Source organism: Pogona vitticeps, chromosome 2 (assembly GCF_051106095.1).
Source record: "Pogona vitticeps strain Pit_001003342236 chromosome 2, PviZW2.1, whole genome shotgun sequence".
Lineage (NCBI taxonomy): Eukaryota > Metazoa > Chordata > Lepidosauria > Squamata > Agamidae > Pogona > Pogona vitticeps.
In genome coordinates, this window is record NC_135784.1 from 45,279,645 (window position 1) to 45,297,058 (window position 17,414).

At 39.6% G+C, this 17,414-nt stretch overlaps 1 protein-coding gene across 1 annotated transcript in view; it reads left to right on the forward strand.

Moving 5' to 3' along the window:
- LOC110077700 (D-threitol dehydrogenase) overlaps positions 1 to 14,207 on the forward strand; it is a 57,574-nt gene extending 43,367 nt beyond the window's left edge. Inside the window, exon 8 of the mRNA XM_078385114.1 lies at positions 4,901 to 14,207. Within this exon, the coding sequence (XP_078241240.1) occupies positions 4,901 to 5,096 (196 nt within the window). The 3' untranslated portion in view covers positions 5,097 to 14,207. The remainder of the gene's footprint in view (positions 1 to 4,900) is intronic.
- The last annotated feature ends 3,207 nt before the right edge of the window (positions 14,208 to 17,414 follow it).

Genomic DNA, 17,414 nt, shown 5'->3' on the forward strand with positions numbered 1-17,414 from the left:
TCAGCTGTTCGCTATGCTTTGATCGCGTCCGTGCGATCATCGCATAGCGAAAAAAGCCCATAGGGGCCATCGCTCCCATGGCCCGGGACCCATCGTTGTGCGGTTTCATCGCATAGCGAAGCGTTCGCTATGCGAGGCACCACTGTACTCTCTAACTAGAGACCCCTGAAAAGGGTCACTGTAAGTCAGAATTGACTTTACAGCACAACAATTGTTCTTCTTATTATGGACGAATTATACAGCATGGCATGATATCAGATTAGGTCTTTGGAGAGTTCAGGAGAGTGAATGAAAACTGGAGTGGATTCAGTAGGAGATCTCATCAGGGAGCATATGATGGAATAGGTGATTAGATCAGAGAGTAGATCAACTGAGAAAAGCCTTGATCTGATTGTTGGAAGGAGGCATTGTGTGTGTATGTATGTCATTGAGATATTCCCTAGTTATCACTCCTACCGCAATGGACATCACTAAAGCTGCCGACCTGATCAGGCATCTAGGGCAAGGATTGAATTTGCTCAGTAGTACATTCTGGAATTCATATGTACGAATTATCCCTGCTGCTCACCAGCTGAAGGCACTTTCAGGTCTTACGGTGTGACACAGAAAGGGAAAGGCTAATTGAGAATGGCTGCGTATTTCCAACAAGATATTCAAGCAGAAATGGGTTATGGTATTCAAGGACTGTTCCCTAATCTGGACTAACATAAACTGCAGGAGATCAAGAAAGCTAAAGGTCTCGGTCCTGGATCATCTTCAGCACGGAGGAAGATATTTTTGTGTGCAAAAAGACTTGGCATCAAAGTACACCAGAGGGAAGAACTAAGCACCACTCTATCACTTAAAGGCATCCCAATTAACCAGCATTACCATCCCCATTAAGCAACAGCAGTTGCTCTTAAATATCTCTGGGCTTATATCTAGTTTCTTGGGAGATGTCCCAATTAAGTGGGTTTTACTGATTAAACACTTCCCAAGCAAATGAAGTGTACTTAAATCATTCAAATTAATAACTCATCTGAAAGAAATCAACTTATACACAGATGGGATCTGCCCCCACCTCCCATCCCCACTTTGGGAGACGAACACACATAACATTTCCACGGGAGCAGCTGACAAGCGGTACACTTAAAAACAACAACAACATTGCATACACACATTGGCAGAAACTGGGGATTGTTTGGGACTCCTTGAATCTTAAAGCAGCCTGTGTGTCAGAAGCAAAATGTCAGTTCCACATATCATGTTAAGGAACCTACAGTGTGATAAACCATTGTCATGCAACAGCGTTGCATTCCCGATGAGGCAGGGAATTAATGCCTTGGCACATGTCACTGTTCAGAATGGTTAAGAGCCAACTAAAATTTGCCTAAAAGGGTTTTTCCATCTCCAACATTAAATTGCCCATCTTTGGCACTAAGCCTCTCCCAGAAGAGGTGCGTGCCTCATATTTATAGAACAACCTGAAAAATATGGTTGTGAGTGTAGACTTTGTTCTGTTACTGCCCTCAGATTTGTTGGTTGTTTTCCTTAAAGAAAAGGAGGAGGAGGGAAAGGAGGAGAGGGAGCTGAAATTCTGTTGTCTTCAAAATAAAAATGATACCCCACCCCCACCCCACTGTTATGTATAATGAAATGAAAGAACTAAATTTCAATGCTTAGCTTTCTAATGGAGAATGGCTAACGAGAGCCAGTGTGGTATAGCAGAACAGTGTCAGATAAGGACACAGGGTTTTAATCTAGGCTTGGACATGGAAATTTATGGAAAGGTGGCAATGATAAATCACTCCTTGAATGTCTCAGATACCTGGAAAACTCCAGTAGGGTTGCTATAGATTGAAAACAAAGTGATGGCAAAAAACCCACAACACAATATTTTTTGAATGTGTGAAAAAATATTTAGAAATAGTGTTTTGTTTTACATTTTTACATGCCTGAAGGCATTCACAACACTTGTTTTGTAGTAATTCTTCTGTGAGGGTTTCTGAGGCTCCCCATTCTGAAACAAATTGTTTGCTGTATTGGTCTGTGGGGTTGGAGCTAAATCATGTCTTCTTTTCTCCATCATCATGTTGTACTGTAAGCAGCATCTTGCCAAAAAGGCCCTCCTCCTGCCATTAGCCTCTGTGGGAGACCCCTCATTTCTTTGCCCCACATTTGATTGGCTATTCATGCAATTTGCCAGAGAAAATGTGGCACCTACAAACACATTCACGCACAGGCACATATTTGCACAATGCACATGTACCACAATAGTGACTTCTCTCATCAGAAATAAATCCATTAATATATGATGTTGTTTTGGGTGAAAATGCAAAGTCAGGTTGTTTTCTGCCCATCTCTAGTCACATAATCAGTTACTGAATATACATCTTTTTAAATATATACAAGGTTTAAATTATTTTCAAAGCTGGATATTTAAGATTACAAATATCTAGTTGCAGAAAAATTGAAACCTGCCCAGAGAAATAGTCATGCCTTGCTACCACTTCCCAAATGGTAAGGAGACACCCCGTTTCCCCAAAATAAGACCTAACCTGAAAATAAGCCCTAGTGTGATTTTTCGGGATGCTCATAATATAAGCCCTACCCCAAAATAAGCCCTAGTTAAGTAAAACCCTGCCCTCCACCATTGTGCAGTATTGTGCAGCAATCAGAAGAAGATGACATAACTGTATTTGAATAGATATAGATTGTTGTACATGAAAAAAAAACATTCCCTGAAAATAACCCCTAATGTGTTTTTTGGAGCAAAAATTAATATAAGACCCTGTCTTATTTTTGGGCAAACACTGTATTCACAAGAAATCCTTGGAAAATCATGAGCAGCAAAACTTCAACATTGAGTAACACTTCTTATGAGTAAAATATGGTAGTAAGCAGTCTTACTTAGATCTTAACTATGGGTTATACACAACACCTTGTATATTGGAAAACTAGTAGTTTCAACAGTACTAATAACTCCAGTGTTGATTTTATAATTGTCACCCTACATATCATCAGTTTATCAAGTGTGTGTGATACATATGAAATTGTTGCAGGGTAACAGTAAATGAATGCTGTTGATATTACTTTTGCAAATGAAAGTCAATATGTTTTCCCAACAAACATATGTTAGGGCCAAGAGGTTGATGTGATGGGGGGGAGAGAACCGCTTTGGAGAAACAACATTGTGATTATAATATTATTTTGGAATGTAGGAGAGTGCCAGAGGTCAATCAAGTCACCCTTGTGTGGTATTATTTAAGAAGAGCAATGCTGTTTATTGTCAGCTTCGATCTGAAACAAAAAAAAAAAGCAAGGGCGGTTGCAAACGAAAAAGAGTTCCACTTAGTTACCGAAAAATAAAAATCAAATGCAAATGAAAAGGGCAGTAAAGCCAAATCACATCTGTTAAGTAATATCATAAACAGACCTTCTTTTAAAACAAAAGTACGGTGGGGCGGAGGTCTCCTTCCCAGAATGCAGTGTGTTTTGAAAGCCTATTTCTTTGGAAGTCTAAATTGGGATGAGGGCGAAGTTTGAGAACAAAACGGCATTTTGAGACTTTGTTCATTTCATATTTATCACTGGCTTGTTTGCTAATTTTCATTTGCAAGAGGCAATTCTTCCAGCTAACTGGGTGCCTCAATGGGCCACTGATTTCTTTGAAGTGACAGTCTGTAAATATGCATAAAAAAGAGATGCAATTAGCGCGTGTGTGGTTCAGTGCAGCCTGATTTCATTGGCAAGTTTACCCACAGTGTTGATAAGCTACATTATCTAGAAAATTGGCCGCTGAAAAACAGCACCTCTGATTGCCAGCAAAGGTTCCAGATAACAGGGTGCTGAAGAGAAATATAATTGAGGTTGAATATGTTAACCAAGGTGTCACATGCTCCTTAGAAGCGCTAATTTATCAGCATGTTGGAATTTTTATTAACATTTGGAATGCATTTCTACCACACTAATGAAGTGGAATTGGCAGTTCAGGTTTTAGTTATTGTCATTTCTGAGAAGTTAAATGTAATTTCTTGTTAGGCACAGTTATGTAAATATATTTATACAGGGGCTGGGGGAAAATTATAATATTATACAAAATACAAATACATTGTTAAGGAGGAGGGCGACAAATCAGTTATTATTAAAGCCTTAAAAACCGACCAAATGTAGCTGCTGTGTTGTGAATCCTCAGGTTTCTATTTATTTTTTCAGAAATAAAAAAGAAACTTATAGAAATATTCCCCAATGAATTGTCTACCTTGTTGCAGGGGAAAATATCTAAGCTCAAAAACATTTGATGTAATTCATTGCATATTTTACCAAATTACATTTTGTTTTATGCCAAGAAAAGTCAGGGTTAACAGGAAATTTCATTTTAAATACAGTAAAGAAAAAAGCCCGGATCTGGGGTTTTAGTTTCTCCAGTTTCAACTGCACGTATTTGCTCAGCTGTATACAAATATATTGTATCATTTCTTTCGCTGTGCGAACTAATGAATAGAATAATCGGAATGTCCATTTGTTAAAAAGAAGAAGAAAAAAAAATCTATTTGTAGGTAACGGGTTGCCAGTCACTTTTGATTTAGATGATATGATTGTCTTTGAGGCAGACATTCCAGTTGGGGCATTATGCTAAGTAACGTGTCACTAATATGAAAATAAATGAAGAGTACAATGATGAAATGGAAGAATAAAAAATAAGAGGGATCTTCAAAAAATGGTATTAAAAGGCATTTAAGCAGAATCATATTTGCCATTTCTAAGGTTTATTGAACCACGGAGTTAAAGCCTTGCATTCTTGTTTTAATTTTTAAAATAACATTTAGTATATATTTTTAAAATGCATGTGCCATATTTAAAAGAAAGGAGGGGAAAAAAACCCCTAACAAACTGGTTTGTGTCTCTTATGTTTATACAGCGGGATTGTAGACACGCCCCTCATCCATTCTGAGGAGCTGAAACCTCTTGTGCAGCGCTGGCTTGACGATATCCCGGCTGGAAGGCTCGCTCGAGTGACAGACTTGCAAGCTGCTGTCATATACTTGGCATCGGAAGCTTCAGATTATATGACTGGCCACAATTTAGTCATTGAAGGAGGGCAAAGCTTGTGGTAAAAAGGGAACGGCAGTGTCTTTTCAATACGCTCAGAGAACGACAGACAGGAGAAAGTCTCTGTGATCACCTCTGAATCCTATACGAGATGTTAAGAGTTCAGCTTTCCCACTGAAAAATCTCCATTAAGGAATAAAATAAAATCAAAATAATGGTGCCAAACAGCTATTTTAAAATCAATTCGCCCGTAGCTATAGATGAATCTTAAAATCAGCACATGCAAAAGGATCCTTTCTTCTTCTTTTAAGCAGGCCTAGATGGGTTGTTGTAGTACAAGGCAAAATGCTTCTCTCTACCGACTTTAGTCATTTTGGTGACTCCGGCAATAGAAATCATTGTGACTTCAGCGAAAGAAAGTATGAACCTACATTTTAAGCTGCAGATGAAATATCTTTGGATCTTTGCTAAATGACTGGTTCAAGTAATCAGAAAAGCATATTAATACTTCTACAACTGCAATACCAAAAAAAGAGGCACAGAAAAGGGGGGGGGGAAGCAAAACAATGCTGTACTAAAAGAGGTTTTCCTAGAAAGTTTTGGTTCCAGCACATATGTGGAACAGGACAGACAGTCAACATTAGCTGGTCTGCGTGCCTGGTGTCTCCCTCATAATCCACTCCTTAGCTTTACAATTAAATTATTTCAGTAATTGTAAATAGTATCAGGAAAAAAAATTCCAACATCACAAAAACAAAATCCTTTATTTGTTTTTTGTATTAATAGTCAGCTCTGGTTCATAATGTTTAAGCTGTATTCTTCTTTTAATTGTAATGACACAATGACACACTTTGTATTGGAATACAATGCATTGAGAGGTGGTATAAAATCTGTGGGCTACATTCTGGTTGCCTAAGGTTTCCTTACCACCCACCCAGCTTTTGGACAGGTATGGGTAACTGTTTACTATCCATTCAGTTCTTCCCAGTTCTAGATTTATCAAAAACCTCTATAAAAATCTGTACAAAAATGCACAGGCTGGTATCCTGTTTTCTGCAGCTGGACTGAATCCTACACCCACAGGGTTCCCGTGATATATGTGTTGTTGTCCAAGTTAGAGTTTACCGTGACTGATTTCAACAGGGCTTACACTCATCCAAGGAGGCACTGGATGTTGTCCTTGTTACACGCTGTCAGTCTGGTTCTGACTTGTGGCAACATTATGAACAAGCAATCTCCAAAATGTCGTGTCCTCAGCAACTTAGCTCAGCTCTTGCAAACTTCATTGAAAAGGCTCTGGAAAATCTCTGCCAGCCATATGACATTGTATGGGAGGAATGAGACAAAAGGGCACTGCCCTTAATCTTTAAAATATTTTCTTGAAAACTAATGATAATAATTATGTGCTGTCGACTCAGCTTCAATTTATAGTGGACTTTTTCAGGGTTTTCTAGGTAGAGGGTACTCAGAAGTGGCTTACCATTCCCTTCTTTTATAGGTACTCTGGACTGTGCAGCTTGCCCAAGGTTAAACAGGTTGGCTCTTCTCCTGGGACAGCACAAGAAGTCGAATTTCCAACTAAGTTAACAGCTTACATAGTTCTAAATAAATGTGAATGACTGAGTGGTGGACTGGTCAAACTGTAGAATGAAATGGAAACAAAGGGGTGGGTGTGATCCCACTTCTCCACTGAAGCTCTCTGTGTGCCCCAAACCCAGCTCTGGGGGAAGATCTTCCAGAGAGCAGTTTATTCAGCAGCACAGGGATTTTCAGCATAAGAGGCAGAGAAATTTTCCACTGCAATCACGAGACCAATGGAAACTCGAACAGTAAACATTTAAGAAGCACAAATATAATGAAATGCTGAAGCTATTATATGGGGTGGGATGATATTCTATAACCCAGCTATTATATAGTATGGGATGATATTCTACAACCCAGTTGATAATGCTACCATTGCTTCTTTATTGACATAATCATTTCCTCTCTATTTAAAAATAAGGTTATCTGCTTTGGTGCAGCGTTGGATTGTGATTGTTTTCTCTCAATATACCTTTCCAAATATATTTTCTCTCAACATGAAAAATTCCAGAGTTTATGTAAGGAAATCTGAGATGGAGGACAATTCATTTCCAATCTCCACATTAATCTGTGGTGTGCAGATGATGTTTGATCACAGGGGCTCAGGGGGAAGAATTCCTCAAGAGATTGTTCTTGTGATTTACCTAGTAATCTCTCTCAAAATGGTGGAAAATCTACTGAAAATAAAGAGCTGTGCATTTAGCAAATCTGACTAAAACTATAGTCCTGCGTAGGACCAACATTCAGATGAGCATTACCTTGCTCTCGGTGAATCCCAATATTGGGATTGGTGAAATGTTAGGAAGAACAACCTTCAGAACATGGCCAAAGAGCCTGAAAAACCCACAACAACCAATCCCAATATTCTTTGTGTATTTGGTGAGGGAAGCGCAACAGTTTAGGTATCTGGCTGTGGAGCCAAGAGGTTTGGAGTTTGATTCCCCATTGCGCCTCCTGTGTGGCTCTGAGCAAGCTGGACAGTCCCAAGATGCACCCAAATGAGGGGAATGGTAAACCATTTCTGAGTAGTGAAGATCAAAAAAACAAAACAAAACAAAACAAAACCCTGAAAAAGGTCACCATAACTTAGAATTGACTTTTCTGCACATATTATTTGTTGAGAGAACAGATCAAGGCTATTCTTAGGCCTCAGCCTAACTTCCCAGTGCCTGTCACAACTTTAGTTGATTCTACTTCTTTCACTGGCCTGACTTGTTCCTTTTTCCAAGGATTTCAGTGAGGCCCCTGGAAATCAACAACTCTTAGTAAACCTTGAAATGGAACTGTTGAGTGCTTGAAGCTTTTTATTATTTTTCTGGGCTCACAAAACCACTTTCTATGAGCCTCATACACTTCCATCATATTGTGTCATGCCTTGGAAAACTCGGTTTGATTCTCACATGACTGTGGCCAGCCTTTTATCCCAAGGTTAACATGCAAGCCGGAGTGAACTCATCAGGAATCTTTCCAACTAATTCTTGCGGGACTTGTATACTGTGGCTGGACTTCTTGTGAATAGTTTGTTTTAGCCCCTATGTAAGAGGGAAAAATAACAAACTTCAGCTAATTTGAAACATAAGCTACCATATGCAATTGGCATTATAATAACCGAAAACATTACCACCCCACCTTCCAACTTAGTGGAAAGACTATGGAGCAAGCAGCCTGTGAGGACTGAACTATTCTTTTGTGTCCAATAATGACTTCTCCGTCTTAAAATTAGAAACATCTGGGGCAAAATTCTGATATGAATCACATTGTAGTTATAAGACGATATGATTTAATTTTTCTGTGTAAATCAGTGGTTGGCCTCTTTTTTTAAAAAAAAAAAAATTGGACAGCAGCTTAGGATACTAATGTTGTGTGTTGGCTCTTTATGCTATAAATGAGCCAATTTGGGACTGAGTACAAATTAACATAGTGGGGTATAAAATGACTATCCAGAGCCAAATTCAGAAACCAGGAACCCCAACCCCAATCCTGAGAATATCCATGACCATGTGGGCATTTGAACCCAAATCACCCCAGTCTTAATGCATCATCCTGTCCACTAGACAATTGCAGCTTTTAAACTTGGGATTATAGAACATAAACCCTAATGTGTCATGCAAGGACCAACACAGACCATTTCCCATACTTTCACTAAAACCTGAGAGTAGCCTGGGAAATGGACCAATGCTAGCCCAATCACTGCTAGTTCTCACAATCAAGGTGGGTATCTAATATATATTTTATGTCACAGGTATAGCTGGGTATCAAGATTTTGGATGCATGCATTTGGTCCCATCATGCCATTGGAAGCCAGACAAAGAATTGAGCATCTTATGCCTTTTCCATGATCAACTGGCCCAGAAGTAGTCACAACGGTTCACTTGGTTGACATCACAAGCCCATTCTTGTGTCATCACAAGGCCCTGCCCCATAGCCTCAAGCACTGGCCCTGAATTCTTAGGGAATGGGATACTGCCCATCTGGTAACCTTAATAGCAGGCCATACATCTTTCCCTCATTGTTGTTTGGTGCACTCAAGTCACTTTTCACCTATGGTGATCATACAGATCAGTGAACTCCAAGAAGTCCTATCATTAACTGCTCAGGTCTTGCAAATCAAAGTTTGTGTCCTCCTTTATTAAACTAAACCATCTCAACTTCATTGCCCTCTTTTTCTGCTGCTTCCCACCATTCCAAGCATTATCATCTTTTCCATTAAGTCCTGTCTTCTCATGATATGTCTGAGGTATGAGAGCCTCAGTTTAATCATTTTTGGTGTCCTTGCACACCTTTTCCTGCCCTTGCCTAAGGGACCAAGCATCAATATTTTAGGCATGTCACAAACATTCAGATAGGTGTACTTGCAACACCACATTCCACCTCTTAGACTCTGTGGTCAAGACTCAGGAAAACAGGACTTTGCCCTAAGCCTATTATGAGGAGTAAGAACCAGGCCCTCCTCATTTCCATCCTATGAGGTTTTGTTCCAGCCAGGTTATATGCATCTGTTGACACTATCTTTTTCTAGAAGAAAGGTTTAGAAGGATGAGGGGAGGGAGAGAGTGGCTAAAACTGCAGAATTTGAGCAGTCCTTTCTGCTGTTAAAAAGTCCAGGAAATTTTTTTAAAAAAGTTTTCTTCAGGCACCAAGAAGACATCCACTCGGGTACCTGGCAGGCCTTCATAGAGAGAGAATTCCATATACTGGTTATCATAACTTCAGGAAGATATTTTCCAGGGACCACTCATATGTGTAAGGCTCAATGAGTGATGTGGATGCGGGAAGAGAGGAAAGCACCTCCTCAAACTTCCCAAAGACATATGTCTTTGTCCAGCACAAAGGTCTGCAAAGGTCTTCGGGATTTCTAGTTTGGATAGGGACAGGGGGGCAGGACTTGCATGTGCGTCCACTTCCTCGTCATTTTTTTGAGTTGCAGTCGAAAGTCTGGTCTGAGAAATTTGTTCCAAAGAGTGGCATTAACCTGGGTGCCAGAAAGAAATGGTTCTTTTGTCCCTCAGGCCTTCTTCAGCTTATTTTTTTCTAATCACTCACTGCCTTCTAAGATTCCCAATTAATCTCTTTTTGAGTCAAGGCAAGTCTCAGGAGGGAGCTGTGTTGGTCTGTTGTAGCAAAACAGCAGCAGCAGCAGCAACAAACAACAACAACAACAACAACAAAAGACTCCTGTGGCACTTTTAAGACTTGCAAGTTTTTTTGGGGGGTGCAAGCTTTCATGGATTGTAGTCTAGTTCTTCAAATGTTTCAGATACCTCTGAGTCTGAAGAAGTAGGCTATGCCTAATGAAATGTGCTAGTCTTACAGATACCACAAGATGCTTTGTTATTTCTTCTGGACCATGCCATTGCCAGTCTTGCTTTCCTAGGTCTTCATTTTTCCTGCTCTTTCTAGCAACTGTCCTACTTATATTGAAAGTGAATGCCGCTGTTGGCAGTAACGCCGAAAGGTGCTTCAGACCAACAAGTCTCAAGTCTTTGCTTATCTGAATACTGAAGCACATGTAACTTTTGTTGGATGGAAGTTTTACATTATATTGTATCCATTTGATAAAAGAAATATACTCCTTTTGTGGTTGCAAAAACCTATTATTTACTTCTTTGGCAGCTGAACAAAAACTCTGTACAGTGGAGAAATAACATCTTCACATGGACTTCCAACAACAATAACGTTTTTTGTTGTGGAAAGAATATACGGCTTAGCTATTGACACAAAATTATCTTTAATGCAGGCAACCAAAATAGTAAGAACACTTTAAAGTTCTTCAGGATTGTTCATCAGACGGATTGTATGCATGAGGAAGAGAGGGAAACACGTTGCTGTGCTGTGTAGCAGAGTGAAATAAGATGTACTTACTACAACAATAAGAAGATTTATGTGACAGACTAAGCTGCATGTCAGAATTTTATGGCCAGAAATTACAATGTGCTGTTGACATGAGTTTATGCTTTTGCAAAGTTTTAAAATCTGAATTTATGAACTCTGAAAACTAGATGATGTTCCAAATAGTACCCCTAGGGGGAAACCTAAACCTGCCCTTCCATGCCTGTTAAACAGCTTTCTGGTTTCATCTATTAAACTTTTATTTTTTTACATATTGTATCTAAGTTCGTACTTTTGATATTTCTAATTTTTTATAGCATTTATGTAGAACATCACGTAATTGCAGAAAAGATAATAGTCACATACCCTTGGGTCTAGTGTACACTTATGTTAAAAGTACAGCTTTTATTGGCAACTAAAGTAATAACCTTTCCATGTCAAATTGCTTTAAATTAAACTTTTAAAAAAATACTAGCTGATACCCACATTTAGTAATTGTCAAACATTAGCATAACATCAAATCCTAATGCTGCCTAAATCTTAGGTTTAAAAATAATTATTTACTTAGGTAAATTCTGTATTCAGACGCATAATATTAGATTTAACTGTAAGGGGGGGGCAGGGAAAAATCAGCTTCCTTGCATATGTGAAAAGATGTATCCATAAACTTGACATGAAAACAGGATTTGAACTTATGCTTGCCTTGGAAGTGAGGGTGGGGGAGGAGAGGATCTTTTCTTCATACCCAATTCATCCATCCATCCATCAATGGCCACATTTAAAAAATAGTGTCAACCTGACACCTTCAATGACAATCAGCGTCAGGGGTGATGTTTGGTGACCTAGTCCCTTGTGCCAATCAGCCCCATATACGTAATTTTCAGAAGTTCTACATGCACTCTGAACTGTGGTGTATGGTGTGACAATAATGTGTGTAGCTGGAGGGATACAAACAAAGCCAAGATTTAGTTACATAGATGCGTTGTATGTTTCCTTTTTAGCTTCTTCATAAACTAGTAGGTCGTTCTTACCGTCTCCAGTGGGGAAGAGATTAAGAACACAGGAGCGAAAAGGAACTGCGCAAAGAGACCTTTGAAAACTGGGAGACAGAATGAGAGAGCAATATATAGTGTAAATATTGCCAAGATCCTTTTGGTTATGTGCTTTCAAGTCGATTCAGGCTTATGATGACCCTAACAGAGCTTTCAACATATGTAGGATGATTCAAGGATGATTAACCAGAACTATTGCCTGTAAGTTTCCATGACCAAGTGGGATAAGAACCCAAGTGTCCTGAGTCGTAGTCCAACACTGAATCACACTTTTTGACATTTATAGAAAATACAAAATGATTCCACTCCAGTTGCACCCTCGAAATGGCAATATTAGGCTAAATGGCTCATTTTCACCTACTGTGCCACATAGCTGAATGTCAACTCCTAAGTCCAACTCATTCTAATCTCTCTGGTTCACCAGTCTGTGTGGTGGTGGTGTTACAGGGATTCCTTGAAGGTCCACATACATCAACATTTTTACTCATTTTAGAAGCCTTCCTTCTAGACTAATTCTCTACAAAAGGTTTTCTGCAGAGCTAAAAATGAATCAGTATTATTCATAGTAAACACAGTGGTGCTTCAACTTATGAACGTCCTGACATACGACCATTTTGAGTTGCGACCAGCTCCAGCCACAAAATTTTGCTTCTACTTGTGACCGGAGCTTCCACTTATGAACAGAAAAAGGCAGGGGGAAAAGGCGGGAAATTCAAATTGCTGTTTGTAGGCAAAGAGGCTGCTTCTTTGTAGCTCTTGCACCCCAACAGCTAGAGTGAGTGTGATCGGAGGAGGCTTCGGACTGCCTGGTAAGGTAAGGTGCTGCTTTCTGCTTTTTAAAAACTGTTCTGGGTGGGTTTTGCAGCGTGATTTTGGACTGGGTGGTGGGAATATGTTTCTATGCTGTGATGAGTTTTGGGGGTTTGTTTGTTGGGTTTTTCCCTATTTCCGATGGGTCTTGGGGTGTTTGTTTGCTTTTGGGGGTTTTCCCCTCATTTCCGATGGGTCTTGAGTTGTTTGCTTTTTGGGGGGTTTCCCCATTTCTGATGGGTCTTGTGGGGTTTGCTTGCTTTTTGCTTTGCTTTTTTGCATTTCCCATGGGTCTTGCACAATTTGCTTGCTTTCTGCTTTGCTTTTTGCATTTCCGATGGGTCTTGCATGGTTTGTTTGCTTTTCTTCCCCCCCTTCAGCCAGAATGGATTAATCGTGTTTCCAATGGGTCTTGCAGTGTTGGGTTTTTTGTTTTGTCTGTGTGTGTGATTTTTTTTCTTTCGCTGGAACGGATTAATTGCATTTCAGTGCATTCCTATGGGAAATGGTGCTTCAACTTATGACCATTTTGAGTTATGACCATCTTCCGGAACACATTATGTTCGTAAATCGAGGCACCATTGTATTATTAGTACATTTTTAGAAAGCCCCATTAATTCTAATGGGTGGTGGTGGTTACTCAAGGAGCCATTACACTGGCAAATCTGTGACTTTACCACACTCTCATAAACTGTTTCCCAATTGTACTCTTTTTTAACCCTGCAGAGTCTTTTAACTTTGAAGAAATACAGATGTATGCTCTGTGGTGCAGAAAGGGTATTAATGTGGAAGTGGGATTATTTGCTTGGCACTGTTCGGAATGATCAAGACTTCAGTTACACCTATAATTAAAACAATGTTGCATGAGGACAGAATGGAACATTTAACCTGCTTCTTTATCCGAATCTTCATACAAAACAAATCATCTGAAAACTTACAATTTGAGAGTCTTTAGCTCCTGCTCTACTACATTATTCAATAAAAGCTCAAGAAGAGCCAAACTGCATCAGTAGAAAGGCTGATCTAGTCCAGTATTCCAGTCACATAGTGCTGAAACAAATGCACATGGGATACCTGACAGCAGGAGTGCAACAGACCTCTCCTCTTTTTTGGACCGCAGCAACTGGAATATAGGGACACACCACCTCCTGATACTTCAGCTAACATATAGTCATAATCATGACTAGTCACCATTTTGATAGCCTCACCCTCCATGAGATTGACTAGTCAGTCTTCTTTTAAAGCCATGCACATGATGGCTAACACTATCTTTTGGACACAGCTGAACTTTGTCTTGTGTGAAATACTTCCTTGTATATGGCCTGCATCTCCTGCCATTTAGCTCCCAGGGATGATTTTTAATTCTTGTTTTATGAGAGAGAGAGAGAGAGAGAGAGAGAGAGAGAGAGAGAGAGAGAACAAAAAAAAAAAAACAGCAACCCCTTCTTCCTTATGTGCACTATACATAATTTGTTATAGGCACGTCACATTTTCTCTTTCCTCCATCTTTTTCCCCCTAAGATTAACCATCATAAATATTATAAACTTTTTAGGAATGGGAAGACTTTTTAGGGTATAGGAAGCCCATTTTCTCCCATTGAATTTTGAATGTTTCCTTTATTCTAAATGGATATGATTTTCTTTCATTTTTCCCTCTCCCGAAAACCTCCTCATAATGGGAAGAATTATGGAATTAGGAAATCTATTCTGGGAGTAGCTGTACTAGTCAGTGAAAGGAATAATTTCATGTTGATTCGTTTTTCAAGAATTTATTGAAGCCTTAGATTTGTATGTATGATTTGATATGTTTCCCTACTTCTGAGATTTTCAAAATCTCAAGTTCTTTTTGTTGCAAATACAAGGCAAGTACAATATTGATGGTTTGGGTTTTTTTTTTTGTTTTTTTTTTGCTTCCTTTCTAATTAAGCCCAATATGCAACAGGCCTTTTCCCCAGCTGCAACAAACTAGGTTGATGTTTTCATCAAGCTATCCTCCACTATCCTAAGATCTCTTTCTTGGTTAATTCCTGAAAACACACATCCCATCACCAATATTGATCCTATATTGACCCAATATACACTACTTTAAATTTACATTGAATCGTGTACATCATTTTAAAGCCAGCTTGTTTTCATTTTGAAGAGAGCCTTTCTGAGCTCTTCAAAAGCCATTGGTGTTCTATACGCAGATAATTTGGTTTTGCCAGCCAAGTCGGCCAGCTCACTGCTTATCCTGATTCCAAGTTATTTATGAATGGGTAAAAGGCACCAGTCTCAAAGAAGATCATTTAAAATCTAGTTTTAATTCTATTCTCTCCTTTCTCTTCTTTAGCTAATTATGCATCTTTAATGGAAGTTTTCCTTTCATTTTATAACTGACAAATTTCCTCAAGAGTCTTTGAAGGGGAGGGCGGGCTCAATTCATGTTATGTTGGTCAGTATCTGGATGAACTAAACACATGAAGAAAAAAGGCAATATAGCACTTTCTTCTCTCCTATTGCTTCTTTCAAGCAAAGTGATGGGTCTGAAGAGGGGAGATTTGTCACTCTGTAAGGTTCTCCACACCATCCAGAAACTAGATTTTTTTTAATGATCTGGGTCATGAGGAGCCTTCACAGATTGACAAGTCTCTTGACTTCAAACCTGCCACTTCAGTTGAGCAAAGCATTAGTGAAGAACTCCATTACATCATTTTAGGGAGTAAAAACTGGTGGCCAAAATCCTGTTGCTTAACTTAGTAAATCACACTACAGTCGGGCCATCAATTCAGTGGGGATTTGGTGAATCAACCCCTCTGTAAGTTCTATTGATTTAAATAGGCCTACTGTAGCTGGGATTTATTATACCAAATAATAGGATTTTGCTCAATGTATACTAGATCACCTTTGTCTATAAGCTGACTGACATTGTTAAAGAACTCTGAAAAGTTGGTCCTGTGAGACAGGACCTACCATGCTTCTGTAGAAGTTGGGGTGATTTTTCTTCAGATTCAGTGCTGCAGACAACACAATGACAAGGTGAGACAATGTTGTAGGAAATCTGATTCACTTAAAGAAGCAAAAGCTGCACTTGGCCATTAATACAGCTTTTGGTCAAATCTAGGAGGGTGACTGATATATTGCTAACTTCTAAGTGGAGTTTGCTACCTGAGTGATTGTATTAACTGATTATTTATCTTACTTCTCATGTGCAGGAGAAGTGGGGAAAATGTACTGTGGAAAAAAACGCAAAACATGAAGTTCAGTATGAAATACACTTAGATAGATCTATTGTGAAGTGGTAGTATAATTACTCCACTTGTTAGTTTCACACACACATATATGCAATTGCTAGTTCAACATAGCAATATATTAAAATAAACCATGTTGACTTCTTTGCCATTCAGTTTCTCTGCTTCATTTTTACAGGTGGAATATTTGTTTAGGTAAAGAATTACGCTATTCATCGTCAAGTGATTTCGTCATTTAGCAGGATAAGTGTCTAGCGGGGCACCACTGTATATCAACCTTGAGCCAGCTACCTGAACCCATAAGGATCAAACTTATGTTTTGAGCAGAGACTTGATTGTAGTACCACAATTTAACCACTGCATCATGGGGTTCTCTAAACCTATGGTCCCCAACCTTTTTAACCCTGTGGACCAGCTGGGGAAGCCAGGGCACACCCTCTGTGCTTGTATGCATGTGTGAAGGAGCAGGCATGCTTGTGCGCATGTGCAAAGGAGTGGGAGGGCACTTGTGCGGGCGTATGGGCGCACGGGCACTCATATGCATGTGCGAAGGAGTGGGAGGGCACTCGTGCAGATGCGCAGGCACATGCACAAAGGGGTGCGGAGAACTTGTGCGGGCACAGGCGCATGTGCAGATTCGCAAAGGGGCTGTGTGTGTGGGAATGCATGGAGAGGGAAAGTCTGTCTCTGTGCCCAGTCCGGCTCAGGCCACAGGCCAGCACCAGGCTGCAGACTGGGGGTTGGGGACCTCTGCTCTACTTGGCACAAATCTTCATAGGAATGGATATGGAGTTTTCTTTTTGCATACAGATCTTTGTAGTTCCTTCTATTAAAAACAATGGTCCAATGGTCCCTCTTGACACAGAGTGCACCACAGCCATTATTACTAAGGAGAACTGAAAATTTCCTGTTTTACTTTCCTATTGCTGATATTTTTGCTCTAAGATTGAAGTTCATTTTCAAAATTTATTCAGAATCAGATTTTACAGTCCCAGCTTGGAGGCATCAGTAGAAACATCATCTGATTTTTAGTTCTGAATGCTTGGGCAATTTTCATGCCAAGTGTCACTATAGAAATCACCAGGAGAAAAGGCTTCTAGCAGAGCCCTGCCCTACTCTTTGGATATCCTGTCACTGGACAAAGGTGTGAATTATACAGCATAGTTTTGAATTCACCACCAGAGGAAGAGATCTTGGCAATACATTTCCCAGAATCCCTCCAACCGGTTTGGTCAGTGATCATGTTAACCATGCTAGGTAAAGAATTTAGGGAATTATATTCCAAAATATGACTATTTGAAGCTCTGCAGAAAAACTAGAGGCGGCTGCCAACTTGGATGGCTTTAAAACGAAATCATGACAGCTGGGTATTAACTCCAGT